Source organism: Cupressus sempervirens, chromosome 4, assembly GCF_028749045.1.
Source record: "Cupressus sempervirens isolate cs-2001-9-10 chromosome 4, ASM2874904v1, whole genome shotgun sequence".
In the NCBI taxonomy this organism is placed as follows: domain Eukaryota; kingdom Viridiplantae; phylum Streptophyta; class Pinopsida; order Cupressales; family Cupressaceae; genus Cupressus; species Cupressus sempervirens.
This window is the reverse complement of record NC_143121.1, coordinates 701,548,767-701,570,056: the sequence shown is the minus strand read 5'-3', so window position 1 is coordinate 701,570,056 and position 21,290 is coordinate 701,548,767. Positions and strand designations below refer to the sequence as shown.

Below are 21,290 nucleotides of genomic sequence, written 5' to 3'. Positions count from 1 at the left end.
TATCAAGTGATTGGAAAGTGGTGACCGAAATTCTTATCAAGTTTGTTACTTTGGAAGGAAGGTACAAGTACTTTCATTCCCATATTTTTCCTATGCTTAATCACTTTAGAAGGAATGTTAAGTTTCTTTTCCCTTACTAGATATTCTCATTGATGTCACTTTCTATTAACAAAGCTAAGGTTAAGGGTGGAGACCCTCTTCACTAGAGTTTTTTTATCTAGCTATATGAGTTTCACCAAGTTTTGACCCCTCAAGCTAGTCCTACCCCTACCATATATATTGATCTCAACAATTTGGTCTTTACCCCTATATCTTCCTTGGTCAAATAATTATAGGCTCTCGAGCCCCCCTAGAATGTGCCCTCTATTTTTGGTACTAGGGATAACCCAACCCATAAAGATAAGTTTAGGAATGTCACACAACAAGAGCAACACGAAGACACTATGGAAATTCTAGATAATTCAATTTTTATCTCTTCTTGGTCTATGGAGTCATCCTAGACCCCAAATAACTCTGCCTTTTATTTTGTCCCTGACATGCCCTCCACCTCTTTTTTCCTACCCTCCCCTAAAACCTAGCTCAATTATCCCAAGGATCCCCATATCCCTTGGTCTACTTCCCTCATCTTGCTTCCTAAGGTTGTTGATGGTGGTATTGATCTCAAGGCTCCAAGTCTGATGAATTGTGCATCTTTCGTAATAGACTTAAAGTTGTTACCAAGTGAATTCCCTTTCAGCTTCAAATCACAAAAAAAAAGATTAAAAATTTGGAGGCTTTTATTGAAGTTGAGCACAAGGCAAAGGAATAGACCAAAGGGAAGAAGGGTGAGGCTTTGTGGGAAGTGGAAAAAGATTTTGGTGAGAAACTGCACAACTGGTAGATGCTGAAGTAGCATATTTTAGAGATTCATCCCTTGTGCCTTCAAGGGAAGAGAAGATCAAGATTAACATTTCTCTGGAATCTATGAAGGAGTCTCAGACTCAACTACATGATCAAATTAAAGAATTGGCTACTCAACAAAGTAGAAATAGCCATTGGCGAGATTAAAGGTGAACTAGAGGAAAGGAAACAAAAAAGAAAATGACGACAAGAAAATTGTGGTAAAGAGGACGGCCTTCAAGTGGCTTCTAAGTAGGAGGCTAGTCCTTGAGGATGTGGCTTTGTCTAGACCTTCCAAGTAGCTCTCCTTCCTAGAGAAGCTCAAGGAGTTGAGAAAGTAGTGGTCATGTGTTGCAGAGTGGTTGTTGTACTGGGGGGTTTGTGTTAGCATGTGGGTACTGGTTTTGGTTCGTGTTGGTTGTTGGTTTGTTTCTATTGATCTAGTAGTCCAGTCTTTTGGTTTGGTTTTGTTTTGTAGGGTCTCACTTCATGTAAATCCCAATCTTTCCATCTGCTAGACTTTTTTTGTTAAGGTTCAAGCCCTATATCACTTTATCTAATCAAAATTTATAGAAATAATATATTCTATGTACCTTATTGCATGGAAAAAATACAACATTATTTTAACTATACACTACTTCAATATAAATACAATTTTTTTTTAATTCTAATGATTAATTTTCATTTTTAAATAGTATTTTTATACATAACCATCAATATCAATAAACTAAAATATTGTCAAAATATTTTTCTTAATAATAATTAATTCATATAATTATTCAAAATGTTTTTAAATAATCAATTCGATTGACAAACAAAAGTATAAACATTTATGTGCATGCTGTTCTAGATATTGATACTAATTTGCAAATCCTCTTGAATAACAAACAAGTGGGACAAATAATTATTACGTAGTTTACTATTTTCAGAATTGTTGGAGCCTTGATATAAAACGCCATAATCTTGCAGGCACGCCGTCGTATTTCAGACATTGAATAAGAAGCTGTCTTCGCAGCAAGCCGCAGGAATTGATCAGGCACTGCATCTGTAAATATATTTATTCGTATTTTATATAACTGTCTTCAGATTTGGCTGTCTGAAATTTACTTACTTAGTATTGAAAAATGAATATTTTATGATCAGAATGAAGAAAGGACCTTTCTATTTTATTAAGATAATGAATCGTCAAATGTACACCCAGAAAAACCTTAACGCAATTTAGATGTACAACAGTTCGAACTGTAAACATTTAATATCTTTATAATTGAAATGTGATCAACACAAATCAAATAACAACAATTAATTAGGAACTTGCCGAATGTTCAAATCCAGCTACGGAGGCAATGGCATGCCTCAGATTAAAAAGAAGAACTTAGAAGACCTGAACATCTGTATTTTTGTCAAAATACCAATCATATTTCTCACTTTGTTCACACAACATTCAATGATATATTGTATGCAAATAACACCAATTAAATGGCTTTCTCAGAGTATCATAGTGAGAAACAAACTCATGCTGTTGCATCACATATTTTTGCCTTTTCTGATGGTTGGAAACTTATCTGGTATTCTGATTCAATGAGCTTGCTTAATCCACTGCGTAAGTTTTCTTTCGCAACATGATCTAGAATATCAGCAGCCTGTTCAACAACACAAAAAAGCCATGAAATTTTCTATAAGAGTTTAAGAAAATAATAGTTTTCTTTGAAAAAGTTGATGATTCTACTTTACAAGTTATACATCATCTGCAAATACACCACTTGTTAGAAAATGGAATTCAACAAAATCAATATGTTAACTTGTTACAAAATGGAATTCAAGATCAATATGTTAACAAACTGAAAGTCCTATATTAATATAAAGGAATTATATTATCCATAAATAACTCTTTAAACTCTAAATGCAAACACTAGAATAAGATTACTGGCAAACCCTAGAATAAGATTATTAGCCAGTACTATATGAAAAGTTGATGATTCTATGTTACAAGTTATTTATCCTCTAAGATAAACACCACTCGTTACAAAATGGAATCGAGTTTGAACAAGATCAAAATGTTAATAAACTGAAAGATATATATATATAAAGGAATTATATTATTCATAGATAAATCTTTCTGAAAGAATAAACAAAACTCTAAATGCAAACCCTAAACAAGAATATATTAGCCACTAAACTATATGCAAAGTGTAGCTACCTTGAGGTGGAGAAAATGGAAGGCCACAGTGTCGGTAATAGAGAGAAATGCATCCATTACTTGCATGTTGAGTGACTCCACGAGTAGTATTATTGAAGGCAAAAGGCTTCTCTTCTTGACACAGATGACTGTAATGAGAACATCTCTGCCAGTATATTTCAGTGACAACTTTTCATCACAGAAAGCTTCATTGGCTTCCTGAACTGAGTTCATTGGTTCAAGTTTTATGGGAGGGGTGCTGCCATTGGTAGAATGAAGAGCTAGACGGCGCTGAAGGAAGTGAATGTAATTCATTGTCTCTGATAAAATGGAAGCCTTGTCAGTCTGAAAACAATCAGAGTGAAAGATGTTAGCAATGGTTTAACTCCGAATCTTTTATATGGTGAGAATACCCACCAAAAATTTTATTGGAAAACTATGTTTAGAAAAGGAAATACCACCATCGAAAGCTTTTGAGAACAAACTTGGTTGATTTAGGGTTAGAATTATCTTATATAAAGAAGAAACCACGAGTCAGAATTTGAAGAACTGGATAGATTTTTATGTTTTTATTTACAATCATTTCATAATGGATTTACTTTTACAATTAAAGGATTTAGGATAGTTTTGGGGAAATTTTTTATCAAAATCGTAGCAGGTAGGCACTTAACATTATAAAATTTTGTATTTTAAAAAAATGTTTGCAGGTATGTAAAGCGAAAGAATGGATGGTTCTCTTACTATTAGAATTATAATTTATTTTCAAGCTAGTTTAGTGGTTTGGATAATATTTCTATCAGAAAAATAAGATAAGATTCTTTTGTTAAAATAGGGTCATACATATGTTTCAGTAGTGACATTGGTATTATAGATTTCTTTAGTAATTTGGTTTTGAATTATAATATTTTAAATCTTGATTATTCACTTCTTTTTATCTTCCATAAACATTTATGATCATTTTAATTTTCATCAATCTTACAAAAGTTTCATCATAGAAGCATCTAGTTATTAGAAATGACTAAGAACACAAGAAATTTATACAATAGAAACATCTGGTCTACACATAAAAATGAAATATGGTTTTAAATTAAAAAATAAAACGTGTTTACAGATTTTCGTCAGTTATTCAAAAGTACCTGAAATAATTTTAAACCGAACTGGAAAACTAATTCAGAAACCGGCCACTCAAGATGATGTGCGGCCATGAGAAGTTGATTGAGGTTTAAGTTATTTATTTAGTCTATGTGAAAATTTACAAGAATGGATTTTATATTCGTTAACATTTTTCTGAACTAAAGAGGATAGTGATCTAGGATTTGAACAGGATTTAATCTTGAGTTTCTAAAATAGAATAGAAAAATACATAGTGGTCTTGAAGATTGTAGAATTTTATTTATAGATTAGATCATTATGCTCTTTATCATTTTAGATCATATTAATGGTCCAACTCTGGAGATTAAATTCTCATTTCTTCCAGCTAATGTCATCCCGATGATAAAGGAGTATGGTCTATCATCAAGATTATGAGGATTCAATTCAATTCTCTTATCTTACGATTCATTCCATTGGAGAATAATAAAATGTGATGTAATCTGAAAGTTGATCCAAAAAAATAAGTATATGATCTAATCTAACAACTTAGACTAATACATAAAGTCAAGTCTAGTCTAATCTATTCTATTCTACAACTAGTATCAATATTTCAAATAAATCTATCTTAAAAAATGCCCAACAAAGATTAAAATTTAATTTAGTACATTCAAAACTCGACATTAGACTAACACCATAAACCCTAATCTATCAGCAAAAATAACAAACCCTAATCTATCACTAAGCCTTGATTGTCAACAGGAGGAAGATTACAATAAACCCTAAAATAGGCGAGCAACTTCACAAACAGTCTGTGAAAGACAAGAAACATGACTAACATACAATCTATAAGTACAAACAAGCAATACTGGCATGAAGAAAAACACACCTTGGCCTTGGGGTTTGGTAGCAAAGAACGCATTTCTGCAAACAACTCATTCATTTCCCTGCGGCGCAGCCTTTCTGAAAGGACATGATTCTTCCTCAGCAATGAAGTGGGTGCTAGACTGCCATTGACAGGTCGCTTTCGCTTCAATGGTTTCACTGGCTCTTCAGCACTAACTTTCCTGAGTTTACTGGTGGATGGAGTTTGAGCACAAATTTGGTCATGAAGTAGAGCTCTGTTATCACAACTGTGAGAATCCCAAATGACTTCAGACTGATATTGGGCAGCAGAAGAAGTAGAATTAGAAAGTGGGTTCACATTGCATTTCCCCACAACAGCACTGAGATCATCAAGCTCCACAAGGCGAATCTGCCCATGATGTGCAACTTTCACATAATCTTGTTCATGGACGTTGTTGGCTCTTGATTCAACTTCAGATGAATCCACCAAATCAGAGGCATCCTCATGAATTGGGAAACAAGATAAGGCATGGCGATTGAATGGAATGTGAAGATGGTTTCTTGTGGAAAACAAGAATGGATTGCCTGATTCATGTTGAGATTGGGCGACATGAAATCCCTGTCCTTGGATTCCCACCTTGCTCAAAACTCTTGGGAACTGCATGATTTCTTAGAGGGCTTGAAAAAATTACCAACTGATCCAAATAGCCTCAATTGGGACTTTTAAGCTGAATCCAATCCTCTTTTTGCAATGGATGGTATCTGGGGCTTTGCAATTGGGCTTTCTAATTAATGTACAATGTCAGAGAACAGTTGGAGAAGAAAGCGATGTGGGTAAAAGAAGGAGAGTCCATTTCAGATCTAAAAGATACTTCTCTTACACCACAGCGTACCAGACATTTGTGGTGCTGCACGGGAAGCACAAAGTTTCTGGCAGGATTTGAATTCTACTTAAATGGTGCAAAATTAGTAGTTTTGTGTCTTGGTTGTGCTAAGCCGCTCGTTTCAACTCACTACCGCGTCCAATGTACAATAAGCTCGCGTGCCTTCAGAGTAATCAATAATCTGAATATGATGTATTCTATAACTCTCTAAATTTGACGTCTGAGTATGCCTGTCAGGGAAAAAGGCAGGCTCTGATAAGGCAATTAAAAACTTCAAAAGAGAGCAGATTAATACATATGCTTGATTTGGTGTCCTATTATCGATCAAGAAGTGTTTGATATCGGAATGTTAACGTCAACCGTTAAATTCACTGCACATTGTCCATTTGCAAGGTGGGCTAACTCCATCACATGCGTGAAAGCTTCTATCAAGAAATGGCTAGGATTCGTTTTGGATTATCAAATGCCCCTGACAGGGCGGCCAATATGCATCTTAATTTTGGAGGTCCACATGGGCTCTATCATGTGGACCTCTAATATTTGTTTCATAATCATATAGAAACTTTAGTTTTAAATTTAAATTTTCTTTTTAATAATTTTATTTATATATTTCATGAATAAAGCAATGTATTGGTTCTTAATAGTGAGAACAAATTGTAAGTCTTGAAAGTGTTGTCGACAACCTAAAGAATGAGGTGGCGAGCTTGGATAATTGCCTTCATAATGTCAGTAGGTTTGTGCTGAAGGTGATGCATGCTTATTCTTCCAATATTTGCCTACTAGAGGAGAGTGTGAGAGGTGGTAAGCTAAAGGAGGATGAGGATAACAAAGACTTGTTTCGCTTCCTCACCAAGGAACGGGCAAATGTTTTACTTTCAAAGAGGCTCTTAAAGAAAACTTCATGTAGCTATGGTTTATTTTTGTCTTGGAATTGTTCTAGCCTAGTTTGGGCCTTTCTCTCAAGTCCAATGGTTTTAGCTTTAATGCTATGTTAAACTTTTTGTGGTTTTTCCTATAAGGCATAAGATGTTTATTTCTAAGTACTTTAAGACTTTTAACTTTGGTAGTCTTGACTACTTAATTACTATGAGGTTCTTGGACTCTAATTGATGGTTTAGTTATTTCTAAACTTTTTTTTTGAGAGAAATAAAGGTAGATTATCAATTCTTGTTTATGTCTCTACACTAGTTGTTAATGTGTTGTTAATGGTTACCTAGTGTCAGTGTAAACTAGATATTATAAAGGAAATGGAGAAAATAACTTAACCATGATCTATTATAGATGAACTCAATCTAAACTTGTGTTGGATAATTGCACAAAGATGGGGGACCAAAAGGGGGGTTTAAGATGGCATTTTTTTTTGTGAAATTAACAAATTATGAACTTCAACAAAAAATTAAGGATACTTAGACTCAAAGTTTTGAGATGTGAGAAGAACGAAGGTTGTAGTTCTCTAAATCAATTTCTTTGTAAATGGTGAAATTCAAGGCCCTCAAAAAGGGGTAGCACCAAAAGTGGTCCTATTTTTTCAAGAAAAAACATAACATAATGTCTAGTGTGCTCCCTCTAAAAAAAAAATTAAAATTTTGACATTTATTAATCACTAAGCAGAGAAGTTAGCTAGCACCACATAGACTTTCTCAAATTTTTCTAATGATTTTTAATGTATATTTATTTTTTAATGAATTTTCCAAGAGGACACATCTTGGATAATGTGAAATTTGTGTGTACCCCCTAGAAGTCATTGAAAAAAAAATCAAAAATCAAAACATAATTTTTTAAACTGTATTGAATGGAGTCTAATTTTTAGAAATCTAGCTTATTGCAAGATTTTTGAACAAGCCAAAATCTAAATCCAAAATACTACAAGTTATTTTTTGACCAAACTCAATCATACATTCAAAATAAATTAGAGATTAAAGACTTAACATAATCAAAATTTTAAAAAATAAACTATTTAGCTAGCTAGCTAGCTAATTTATAGATATCTACAATATCGTGTCATACAATTTTATTGTTATTCAAGCACAAGTAAACTCAATGGATGGCACACAGAAAAGTTGTGATTTTTCTATATCCTAATTGAGAAACATGCCCCGGACTTGTTTGAATCCTCCAATCCTTTGGGTTGGATCTCCAAGGTAAATCCAAGCCTTAGACTTGGTGGATTACAATACATTTAAAAGTTTGCATGTATAATAGCATACGTGCAAAATAGTGCATGTTCACTCTATAAATCAAGATGTTATTTTGAGGTTGCATTTAGTGCAACCTCAAAGTAGAATGTATTACATAACACATGCATATTATAGGGTGTACATTACAGCATGTGAGCCCTATATAATTCATTGCAAAAAGACTTAAAGGGGAGGGAGCAAGAAAGATTAGAAGCTGGGGTAGTGAGAGAGGGACACCTTAAGAATCAATAAGACACCTTAAGGCTCATTATGACCCTTTAGAAAACCTTAGGACCCCTTAGAACACATTAGTATATTGAATAGACGTAGATGCAATCCCATGTTAATCAAGAATATACCTTGCACCTTGGAATACTATCATGCAATTCCTTAATAGTTTTATTCTTAACAAAATCCATATCTAGATTCTACATGTAGTCAGGATAAGCATTAGAGTCAATGAGCCAATAAATTCTAAGGTCTCCACCTCAACTCGCTTATTTACAACGTAAGGGATAGTGACATGTGAAAACTCTAGTCTAACTAGAGGCCTAGTATGTTTTAGGTGTTCTTAGAACCCATCAGCTCCTTTTACAACCCATTAGGCCATAGTAGGACACCTTAGGACCCCTTACCACACATTAGTATAGTAAATAGATGTAGTTTTAATCCCATTTTTATCAAAAAAATACCATGTTCCATGGAAATTAATATATCATTCAATTCCTTAATAGTTTTAATATTAATAGAATTCATAACTAGATTCTCCATGTAGTCAATATAAGAGTTTGATTCAATGAGTAATAGAATATGAGGTCTCCACCTCAACACCCTCAAAGTATGGTGATGTGTGTAGACTCTAGTCTAACTAAAGATTGTGTGTGATGTAGGTAGCCCTAAGATCCCTTGGGTCATGTAGTATAACCCATTATGACACATTGGAACACCTTAGGACCCCTTGCCACACATTATTATATTGAATAGATGTATTTACAATCCTGTTTTCATTGAGAATATATGTTGTACCATGTAGTATGACATCATGCAATTCCTTAATAGTTTCATTCTTAATATAATTCATAATTCGATTCTCCATGTAGTTAGTATAAGTGCTTGAATCAATAAGCTAATAAATTCTAAGGTCTTCACCTCAACACCCTCCATTAAAACAAAAGGGGTAGTGACATGTGTATACTCTATTCTAATTAGATGCATAGTGTGTTGTAGGTGGTGCTAGGACCCATTAGGTTATATTACAACCCATTAGGACACACCATGAAACCTTAGGACCCATTGTGACCCTTTAAAACACCTTAGGAATGCTTACCCCAAATTAGTATATTGGATAGATATAATTGTAATCCCACATTTATCAAAAATATACCTTGCTCCATTGAGTACTATATCACATGAAATTCCTTAATAGTTTTATTCTTAATAGAATTCATAACTAGATTCTCCATGTAGTCAATATAAGGGTTCAAGCCAATGAGTTAATAGATTCTAAGGTAATAAAACATGAGGAAAGTCCTAAAATATGTCTAGATAACTTATCAAAAATATATAGTTCATTTAACTATAAAACATGCACACTCTAGGTGGTGGGCTTCATTCCACAATTTATAGTACTAGGGTTCTTGCAATCTCTATTCTTTCTTTCAACTTTGAAATTTATTTATTCTTTTCTTTTAGCTCTTCTTGTAACTAAATTTTTTGTTTAATCTAGTCCCTCTCTCTTTCATTCATCAATTACCATAACTACAATGTAACAGATGCCCATGAGGATGAAGATGGTGTGATCATTTCTACTTGAACCAAAAAAATCTATTGTTGATCCCTATCTTACTTCTTTTTAAATGAGTTGTTTCCATTTCTACTACTAGACTATAAGATTATCTAGCCTAAGTGCAACCTACTCTTTATCCAATGATTATCTTCACTCAAACCTTTATTCCTAGTTCTCTCTCATCATAGGTTCCTAAATTGAGTTCAACTTCTTTATCAATGAAGTGAAGTGAGAATTATTTGATATCCCTTGATGGACAAGACCCCTTAGCTTTGTTACTTCTTAAGTCCATCTCATATTCTAAGGTATATTTTGACATTGGAGAGGGCCTTCTTATCTTATGTTCTTATGTTGATTCATCCTCCTTAACAAATATGGTATTCTATATCTCAGTTAATTCTAAAGTGTGCATGGATTCTTTTTCCCCATTAATTTCCTAATTTTTTCACTAAGACTATGATCTCCTAGAACAATTTTCACAAGATCTTTCTTGATTCTTTTCACAACCATTGTCATTTTGCAATTTGTTTTACCCTTTTTAGTGGCTATAGATTTCTCCACATCTATGGCTTTTTCTTTTTAGAATTCAAGGGATTTTAGATTCAAAATTATTGTATCCTTCTTCTTAGTGCTCTCTTTTTATTTTAACCTAATTTAAAGTAAATGTACATGGGTCTCTGTTGTGATAGATCTAGGATTGTAACTAGTTTTTTTACTTGACCTAGTTAAGGATTTTTTGTAAAGTTGTAATTCCCCTAGATCTAGGATTGTAACTAGTTTCTTTACTTGACCTAGATCTAGGATTGTAACTAGTTTCATTACTTAGCCTAGTTAAGGAGTTTTTATAAAGTTGTAATTCCCCTTGAGGATTGTATGGGGAATGGTTTTGAAGATTAATATTCCTTCATAAATTTGATTTTACCCTCATCCCTTGTGATTCTTGAGGTTAAATACTTCCCAACGGGTCCTAAATCTACCAATCCAACCCTTTTAACTTTTATGAAATCACTTCAACTTATGTCTAGTTGCATATCTTTTAGGATTTCCAAACTAAGAGTTAAATCAAATAGTGGTGAGAAACAAATTGAACACTTCCTTAATGTACTATGTTCACCATTTTCTTAACATATTGTACAAAATATTAGGCATTTTCATTAGTCACCAATGTTTGAAGTGGTTCAGAATTCCAAATTCAACACTATGACTTTGAGATTGTTGACCCTTGTAACTCATATACATCACAATCTAAGTTACTCTATGAGAATATTCTATTGCAAAATACAAATTTCTTGTACCTTGATTGCTAAAATCAAATAAAGGGTCACCTAATAGAGTGAATTCAACCCTAGCTAGTCTTGCATCTTTATATTTTTGGAATGCCCCCTATTGTTGGTAGTCATGATTTCTTGATAATATTTTTCAATGTGATTACAATATTAAAGTCTTTTATCAATGTTTGATAATTTTTCAAGGTCCTAGGAAACTCCAAATCCACTTGACTATTAAATTTGCATTTGACTTCATAAAATAATCAAGGCACCTACATAATCTATTTATAATCTCACAATCTGAATTGAGTTCATGGTCCACTAGATTGTGAAAAATTGAGGACCTCTCATTCATTATACCAATTTTTCACTGTGAAATTCTTTTCTTCAATTAAAAATAATATTCATGCAAATTGACAATTGTCCTTCAAGATCAATTCACTTTCTATACTACAGATTTCTTTTCTTTAAAATAATTCTTTGCTAGATCTATAACCCTAGCACCTCTTATACAATTGAATAACACCTAGGACTTAAATAAACTATATTAAGCCCACATCAATTTAAAATAATTTCACAAATGATTATGATTCTAGATGCATAATTAAAGTATATATATGCACTCCTCTATGTCAAACTTAAATTGATGCAAGTGTCCACACATGAAAAGGATATAGATATTGAGTGGTACAAAAATATATTATATAAACATAATTAAAGTTTTAATTTAAATATTAATGAGGTTGATGTTAGAGTGGGGTTTTTATTGCACAAAAAGACTAGTCTACCAATGTCTGATAAAACTACTCAACTTAGAGTACATAGGAGGTAGTTATGCCCTTGTCACAAATCCTGAGGAGAGTGCTAAACATTTTTCCAACAATCTTCCCCTCAGTGTCACCTAATTGTTTGAGGATTCAAACCTATGACCAAGATCTTATATGACTTGTTAGAGTGTGGTTATCATTGCACCAAAAGATTAATCTATTGGTGCCTAATACAACCACTCAACTTATAGTACACAAAAGGTAGTTAAGCCCTTGTGACGAATCCTAAGGGGAGTGCTCAACATTTTTCCAACAATTGAAAGTTATGACCAAGGTAGTATGCTATAATAAGTTACCTAAATATGAAAATTGAATATTTGGAAAAATTAAATTCTCATAAAATGAAGGAAAAACTAATACATAGACAAAATAATAGATTAAGGTGATAGTTGTTATCCCCAACTAATAATGTAATTGATGGTGAGAGATTGCTATCTTACTTTGAACAAGGATAAATCCAACAAAAACAATGACAAAGATAAAAGAAAATCTTGGAATAATAACAAACATAAGGTTAGTGAGATGCAATTGACATGACCACAATCAAACCTAATGATCCCATTTTTAACTTGACTAGTAGCATCCAGGATACAAAATAATAAGAGACTTCAAGAAATCTAATGACTTTAGCAAGACTAAACCATCATGGGCATCCAAACCTAAGAATACTTTCACACCATTGGGAGAACCACTTGAGGTGGAGTTCAAGAAATCAAAATCAAACAAGATCATTATGCTTCCAAAAAACTCAAAACCATGTGAACCTAAAGTTAAACCTAAGTGGTAGAATGATTATCATTACTACAATTATCACTTAAATGTGGTTCATAAAACCAATAACTGTATGAGACTTAAGCACCTCATTCAAGACCTTATTGACAATAACAAGTTTAAGGTGGATGGACATAAGACTAATATTGATCATAGGGTTTACATGGAACCTCTACCAAACTATGAACAAGGTGAAGGATCTAAAAAGAAAGGTGGGGATGCTAAGATTAACTATACCTAAACTGATAATGACAACCTTCAATACACATGCTTAAATTGTGTTGGTTCTTTTTCTTTCAATACCACCTAAAAGCATTTCCTTACATGTGTTGGTTCTTCTTCCCATTATTTGCACAAATTTAAAATTGTGGGCTTACAACCTAATATTTTCCTTAAGGGAGTTGGTCCCTTAACATGTACTCATGTTGAAAAACTTAGCATTGTGATAGTCAATTCCAAACACTTGTCCACTTCTACCAAAACTAGTTAGAGTCTAGTGGACTAATTGCAATATTCTCTAGGTCAAATTTCTATATTTTTGTTGTTAGAGCTTTCTCCCATTCATAAGGAAATCCTAGAGAAAACATTGCTCATGAAAAATCTTCCTTGGGACATTGGCGTTGATTCATTCTAGGACATGTTGAGTCATCTTTTTGCACCTTGCGACTTCTCATTTTTTACGGAGCATGATAAGTCAATCAACCATCCACATAATCTATCTTTACATATTGAAATCTAGATCCACAAAACTCATGTCAAGAATGTGTTTCTAGATGGAGGTATAGGGTTTAACATTTATACATATGATTTTCTGAAACAACTAGGTTTGTTTGAATACTCTATTGATCCTAGAAGGAAGATCACAATCAAAGCTTATGAAAAATAGGAAAGATATTCTAATGGTCTCGTAGTATTTCCTATTCATTTAGGTCCTATCAAGAAAGATGTTTTTTTTCAAGTGTTATACCCACCTCTTGCATACAACATCTTGCTAGGAAGACCTTGGATGCATGAAATACAAGAAGTACTATCTAAATATCATTATTTCATCAAGTTCCCTTATAATGGTATTGTGTTTTTAATTCTAGGGGATAACACCATGTCTTGCAATGATCTTAGATAAAATTATACATTTATACCATGTAATAGAGAAACTGAGGAAACAAGAAACACAATGTGAAAGAAATGTGTATCTCTTGAATATTAGAATTGGAGAATATTAGTTAGACTCTATTACATCACTCCTCATTTCCCCATGCTCTTACAAAAAAACTTAAAAGGATATCAGGGTAAGTGCACCAAGTTGTGGTGACAAAAGGGGGGTATAAGCAGCCACTTTTTTTTTTCTAAAATCAAAAATTCTTGAACTTTGACAAGAATTTGAAGATAGTTATGCTCAAAATTTTAAGATATGACAAAAACAAAAGTAGTAGTCCTTTGAATCTAGTTTCTAAACTAATATTTTTTTTCAAAATGGTTTAGTTCTAGGTCCTCAAAAAAGGGGGTCATAGAAAGTGGTACTATTTTTTCAGAAAAAATATAACATAGTGCAAAGTGTGGCCCCCCTAAAATTTTAAGTTTTTTTTTTTAATTCTTTAATGGCTCTTGTCAAAAGTTACCTAAAACCATTTAGTTTATCCCTCTTTTTTTTGGGCAATTTTATAATATGAATTTTTTTTTATGAATTTTGTAATTGGACACATCCCAAAAATGTTAAATATTTGTGTGCTCCCCCTAGAAATGATTGGGAACTAATCTAAAATTAAAACATTTTTTTTTTCAAAGTGTGTATAATGGAATCTAGTTTCTAAAAAACTAAGTTGTGAAATTCGATGAACGAGCTAAAATCTACACCCCAATTAATACATATTGTTTTTTGATAGGAAATGGACATGCATTCAAAAGAAATTATAGTTGGAAGGCTTGAAATAGTTCAAATTCGACATAAATTATATGGTAATATAGCTAACATAGAGAGCTACAATGTCATGTAACTTGATTTTATCGATGCTCAACCAAAAAGAAACTTGAAGGACACACAAGAAAAATTAATCATTTTTTGTATGTTTGCTACAAAACATGTCTAAAACCATTTTAGAGACTCCAAAACTTTGGGTTGGATCCCCAAGGAAAATCTATGCCTTAGGCTTCGTAGAATCCAAAGATTTAAATAGTGTGTGCACTGTTTTTTTTTTAAATTAATTCAAGCTTACATAGCATGTATGCACTATAGTGTGCATGCACTTTGTAAGCCTGAATTTCAATAGAGAGGGTAGAGAGTAGAGGATGGAGAGAGAATAGGAGATGGGAGAGGGGGAATAGGGAGAGAGGGATAGAGAGAGAGAGAGAGAGAGAGAGAGAGAGAGAGAGAGAGAGAGTAGGGGATGGGAGAAGGTGGGATAGGGAGGGAGGGAGGGAGAGAGGGGGGGGGAGAGGGAGAGGGAGAGGGGAGGAGGGAGGGAGGGGAGAGAGTAGGAGATGGGAGAGGGAGAGAGTGAGAAAGATGGAGAATAGGGGATGGCAGAGGGTGTGATAGGGTGAGAGAGAGAGAGATGTGTGTGAGAAATATATAGTAATTTAAGAGAGAAGTGGGAGAGAGATTTAGCTAGAGAAATATGGAGATGAAGATAAAGATATATATATATATATATATATATATATATAGAGAGAGAGAGAGAGAGAGAGTAGAGGATGGGAGAGAGAGAGAGAGAGAGAATGAGAGAGAGAGAGAGAATGGGATGGGAGAGGGTGGGATAGAGAGAGAGGGGGTGGGAGAGAGAAAAAGAGAGAGAGAGAGTAGGGGATGGGAGAGGCTGGGATAGAGAGAGAGTGAGAGTGGGTGGGATAGGGGGGGAAATGGAGAGAGAGAGAGAGAGAGTAGGGGGTGGGAGATAGGGGAGAGGGAGGGAGGGAGAGAGAGAGAGAGAGAGAGAGAGAGAGAGGGTGGGATATATATGTAGAGAGAGGGTGGGATAGAGAGAGAGTATAGGGGAGGGAGGGGAGAGAGGGTAGGGGATGGGAGAGGGTGGGATAGAGAGAGAGTGAGAGAGGGTGGGAGAGGGTGGGATAGGGAGAGGGAGAGAGGGAGGGAGGGAGGGGGGGAGAGAGAGAGTGAGAGGGTGGGATAGGGGAAAGAGAGAGAGAAAGAGTAGGGCATGAGATAGGGTGGGATAGGGAGAGAGCAAGAGAGGGAGAAAGGGAGAGATAGAGACATAGAGATACAAAGAGAGAGTAGGGGATGGGAGAGGGTGGGATAGAGTGAGAGAGGGTGGGATAGGGCAGGAGGGGGAGAGAGAGAGAGAGAGAGAGAGAGAGAGAGAGAGAGAGAGAGAGAGAGAGAGAGTAGGGGATGTGAGAGAGGGAGAGAGAGGGGGGATAGAGAGAGGGAGAGAGAGAGAGAGAGAGAGAGAGAGAGAGAGAGAGAGAGAGAGAGAGAGAGAGAGAGAGAGAGAGAGAGAGAGAGTTTTAGGAGAAAATACACATGAAGCCTATTGAAGTAAAAGTCTCAATTGAGTCTCTTATTGGAAAAGCAATAGAAGTATAAAAAATAAGTAAATCTCTTCAGTTAAGTGTTATCTTTTATAATTTGAGAAAAAGGTGTACCATGACATACTACCCATCATTGAGTTCTTTATTACACTTTCTAAATATTATTTATTATCCAAGGAGTCACAGGTCTGTAAAAAATAGATGGGAATGGGCAAGTTGGAGAGAGAGAGAGAGAGGGATAGAGGGAAAGAGAGACAGATGGAGAGAGAGAGGGGGGGACGGGAGAGAGGGGGGGGAGAGAGAGGGGGGTGGGTGGGGGAGAGAGAGTAGGGGATGGGAGAGAGAGAGAGAGAGAGAGAGAGAGAGAGAGAGAGAGAGATTAAGATTTCACATAGTGCGTGCATGCTTCATAGTGTGTATGCACTATATGAAAACACCAAAAAATAGTTATAATGAAAGTTTGGGTCCCTACTGAGCCATATTCTCTTTTTTTGTCTGTTGTATGTTCTATTGTTCTGACAAAAAAAATGGGTTTCAACCTGTTGGAAGTTAGAAAGTTGACCAATTTCAATCATTGGATACACTATTTGAAGGCTTTTTGAGCATTCTTTCATACTATTGGAAGCTAGAAAACACCAAATTTAATCATTGGATACACTGCTTGAAGGCTTTTTTAACATTCTTTCTATAGAAAAGGTTACTGCAATCTTTTTTTAATATTCTTTGTTACTATAGAGAGACAAACTTCATTCTAATTTGACAAGTTATTTAATGTATAGTGAATTCATTAAAATTTGTATGTTTAAATGAATTATTATTTGGAAATGGTTAGAAATTTGACAACTTGTTTAATATATATTGTGTATTCATTGAAATAATTGTAATTTGTATATGTATTTGAATGATTTGTAATTTACAAATTGTAAGTATTTCAGATGTTCGAATAATTTGACATAGAGAAATCATCATCATACATGCCAAGGAAGAAACCAAAAACTAAAAAAACAAAAGAGAGGGAGAGATATTTGGCAATTAAAAGAGATAAAATGAAACTACCACATGAACAAAGAAAATTGTAATGCAATAATGAAGAATTGTCTTTCAAACACGAACACGAACCACCGATACAAAGAAACAAAGAGGAAGAATTGGAAAGACAAAAAGAATGAATGAAACTCTTACACTCAAGAAGACAATTGAATTGTGAAGCTACACCATCTTCCAATCTTGGAGTCATATCATCATCTCATGTTGAAGAGATGCTAATTTCTACATCCCACAATGTAGACACTCCATCATGTCATGTTGAAGGCACAACATCAACATATCAAGTAGATGGTGTTCCATCTTATGCATCTTATTGCCAAGGCACATCATCTTCGGTTCAAGGTATGAAAAAAACTCAACCTTATGTTGATTTTCAAAATATTGAAGAAATGGAAGAGACTATAAAACCTTCTAGAATTCATTTTAGAAGACCAAAATATTTGATTGATATTGATACTAACATTTTGAAATCAATGTCTCACTAGATTAGCAAGCATACTTGTCAAAGAAAAGTTAATCATATGTCAAGATTATTCTTATAAGAATTAAATATTATAGGTCAATGCCAATTATTTTTTGAAATTATGAGGAATTTGGAATTTAGGCCCATCATGAAGTTTCTTGGACTAAGAGCAATGGATGATTCAAATTTAAAAAGCATTGTAAAGAATCTAATGAGTGCATATGACAAAGTGGGTTCCAAATCATGCACCAAAGATAGTAATATCACAAGATGTGTACTTACATTAACAATAGTAAGTACCCAAATGAAGAAATCTCAACTAATGAGAAATACAAGCGAAACATTGAAAATTGGTAGAGGTACACTAAGGAGAGCCATGGTAAGGCATGAGTGATTGGAAGATCTAACAAATAATGAGTTATGGAAATTTAGCAGTAGACAACTATGAAAGGCCAAAATAATTAGTAAAGCTTTGAAATTTTTGTTTGAAGATGTTTGGACAAATGACACGCATCTTTTCCCAAATCAAAGAGATGTTGTAAGGAGGATTGCTAGCTGAAATTCTGATCCACATGCGAAATCGGATTTTGTACTTTTATCACTACATGCCATGTTTTTGTTGTTATTGTACCTAAAGACACTGAAGAAGGGATATAATTTGGAAGGTTAGAAGCTTTCCAATGATATTTCACACTCATTTCCAACCAAGTTGCATTTTTTAGCAACTTTTGCAATTTTGCACAAAAAGTGCAACTTTTGCAAAATTCACTAGATTTCATTTGTAGGACTTGGAAAAGGTTCCAATTTATTAAAAAAACTAAAAACACCTAATCCTAAGCTATCTTGACCAAAAACTCTAAAAAGACCCAATTTTACCTAATTAGCAACTTTTTCTCATATCGTGCACAAAGTGGCCTAGGCATACATATCTTGCTCATATCTCTCTCATCTTCAGCATGGGATCGAACTATATGCTCCATTATCTTTAAGTGGTTGGTTAAAAACTATTTCCAAGCTCATCCCATCCCATTAACCACTCAAACATTCTTGTGCACGCCAAACCAAATCGACCCTAAGAGTCATTAAATGCCATAGGGTAGCGATCTTTGACGAGGCATATCTCAGAGCTCATGCAAGGTATGGAAATGATTCTAGGTGCTATAGAATCTTGTTGTTGACACCTACAATAACCTCTCTCTTTTTGGAGATTAGATTCTATTTTGATTTTGCAGCCCCATCTCGAGTTATGCTGAAACTTGTGATGTTGGCCAGTACAAAATCACCAACTCGTGAATCTCTCTAACTGTTCATCGTGAGATCAAACTGTTTGATCCATTAGCTTTGGGTGGCTAAGAAAATGCTAGTCCCAAGCTCATACCATCTTGTTGATCGCTCAAACATTCTCGAGCACACCGAACCGAATTGATCCTAAGAGTCATTAAATGCAATAGGACAGGGATCTTGTATAGGGCATATCTAGGAGTTTGTGTGATGTATGGATGAAATTCTAGGTGCTACAGGATCATGTTTCTGACACCTACAAGAACCTCTCTCTCTTTTTGGAGATTGGATTTCATTTTTATTTTGCAGTCCCATCTTGGGTGATGTTGAAACTTGTAGTGTTGACTAGTACAAAGTCACCAACTAGTGAATCTCTCGAACCATTTTTTGTGGGATCAAACTATTTATTCCATTAGCTCTAGGTGGTTAGGTAAACCCTAGTCCCAAGATCATCCTGTCCTATTGACTACTTGAACATTCTCAGGCATCCTAAACCCAATTGACCCTAAGAATCATTAAATGTCATAGGGTAGCGAGCTTTGATGAGGCATATCTCGAAGCTCATGCAAGGTATCAATGCAATTTGGGATGCTACAAGATTGCATTTTCATTTTGTGGCCCCATCTCAAGTGATGCTGAAACTTGTAATGTTGGCCAATACAAAGTCACCAAGTGGTGAATCTCTCTAACTGTTCATTGTGGGATAAAACTATCTATTTTGTTAGCTCTATATGGTTAGGTAAACCCTAGTCCAAAGCTCTTCTCATCCCATTGACTTCTCAAACTTTCTTAGGTACACCAAACTAAATTGACCCTACGAGTCATTAAATGTCATAGGGCAGCGATCTTTGACTGGGCATATCTCAGAGCTCATGTGAGGTATGAATACAATTCTAGGTGCTACAAGGTCATGTTGTCAACACCTACAATAACCTCTCTCACTTTTTGGAGATTGGATTTCATTTTCATTTTGCGGCCCCATCTCGGGTGATGTTGAAACTTGTAATGTTGGCCAATACAAAGTCACCAACTGGTGAATCTCTCTAACCATTCATTGTGGGATCAAACTATATATTCCATTAGCTCTGAGTGGTTGGCTAAATCCTAGTTTCAATCTCATCCTATCCAATTGATCACTCGAACATTCTCAAGCATGTCGAACTAAATTGACCCTAAGAGTCACTAAATGCCATAGGGAAGCAATCTTTTATGGGGCATATCTTGGAGCTCATGTAAGCTATGGATGCAATTCTAGGTGGTACAAGATCATGTTTCCAATACCTACAATAAGCTCTCTCACTTTTTGTAGATTAGATTCCATTATTATTTTGTGGCCCCATCTCGGTTGATGTTGAAACTTGTAGTGTTGGTTACTACAAAGTTGCCAACATAAACTAACTTAATCCAAGGTAAAACTTCAACATTTAATGCAATTTCCTCTTTGGCCCCTCTCACAAAGATAGTGTTTGACATTCTTCTAAGTTTTATAATTGATACTTCTTCTGCTTAAGTGTTTCATAGATAGTGTTGCATTTCCATTTCCTTTTTATATCTTGAAGCCCAACATCATGATTATTGCTCCATACAAGAAACCATGGATTCAACATACATTATGTGTGGAACATTATTTTATTGAGGACTTGACATGAAAATAGGTGGACCAACACCAAAAGGCCACTTGGAAACATTTTTCCTTGCCCATTTTTCTCATTTTCCCTCCTCATGAGTAGCAAGGTTTGAAGGGTCCTCCTATATAGCATCATTGTACAGACTTTGACCCACTTTGACCACCTAGTGCCCCCCCTAGTGTTTATTATCTTTCACATACCTAAGAAAGGCTTAGTCAAACCAACTTGATCTAAGCACACCAACACACCACCCTGACTTGGCTAGAGTCAGAACAAGCCTCAAAGAAACAACAACACAAACAAAGCCAAAAGTAGGTTTGTTAGGTTCCCTGCACCAAGATAATGGTAGACAACTATAGCTATAGGAATCATAAGAAGAGCATATATAATATGTTTCCATAAAAGAATCTCTCAAAGAGATATATAAGCAAGCAATATTGATATATCAAATTCCATGAATAAATCAAAAACTTTATTTCAATTCTTCTCATGTTCTGAAGATAAATCATATATAAATGCTTCAAATGTTTATGATGACAATAAGATTCAAGCTTAGACATTCACATAATTCAATCAACTCAAAAGTCAAACTTCAATGATAATTATATAATAGTAATAAGAATTCAAGTTTCACTATTCTCATCCCAATGAAAACTCCAAATAAGTTACTCATAATCAA

At 34.5% G+C, this 21,290-nt stretch overlaps 1 protein-coding gene across 1 annotated transcript; it reads right to left on the bottom strand.

The window, feature by feature from the left end:
- Positions 1-2,116: 2,116 nt before the first annotated feature.
- On the bottom strand, positions 2,117-6,017 carry LOC149563189 (transcription factor MYC4-like). Its single transcript, XM_089823983.1, has 3 exons — positions 5,034-6,017; positions 3,077-3,400; positions 2,117-2,519 (listed from the first exon to the last, which is right to left on the bottom strand). The coding sequence occupies exons 1-3, from the start codon at positions 5,652-5,654 to the stop codon at positions 2,391-2,393; spliced, it is 1,074 nt and encodes a 357-aa protein (XP_089680109.1). The 5' UTR covers positions 5,655-6,017; the 3' UTR covers positions 2,117-2,390.
- Between the last annotated feature and the right edge of the window lie 15,273 nt (positions 6,018-21,290).

What these genes read in the sequence shown, in the direction of transcription:
- LOC149563189 (XM_089823983.1), bottom strand. Translation starts at nt 5,654, where the DNA reads ATGCAGTTCCCAAGAGTTTTGAGCAAGGTGGGAATCCAAGGACAGGGA. An exon ending in TACCAAACCCCAAGGCCAAG is followed by an intron (nt 3,401 to 5,033) that starts GTGTGTTTTTCT and finishes GATTGTTTTCAG; the next exon opens with ACTGACAAGGCTTCCATTTT. An exon ending in TCCATTTTCTCCACCTCAAG is followed by an intron (nt 2,520 to 3,076) that starts GTAGCTACACTT and finishes GTTGTTGAACAG; the next exon opens with GCTGCTGATATTCTAGATCA.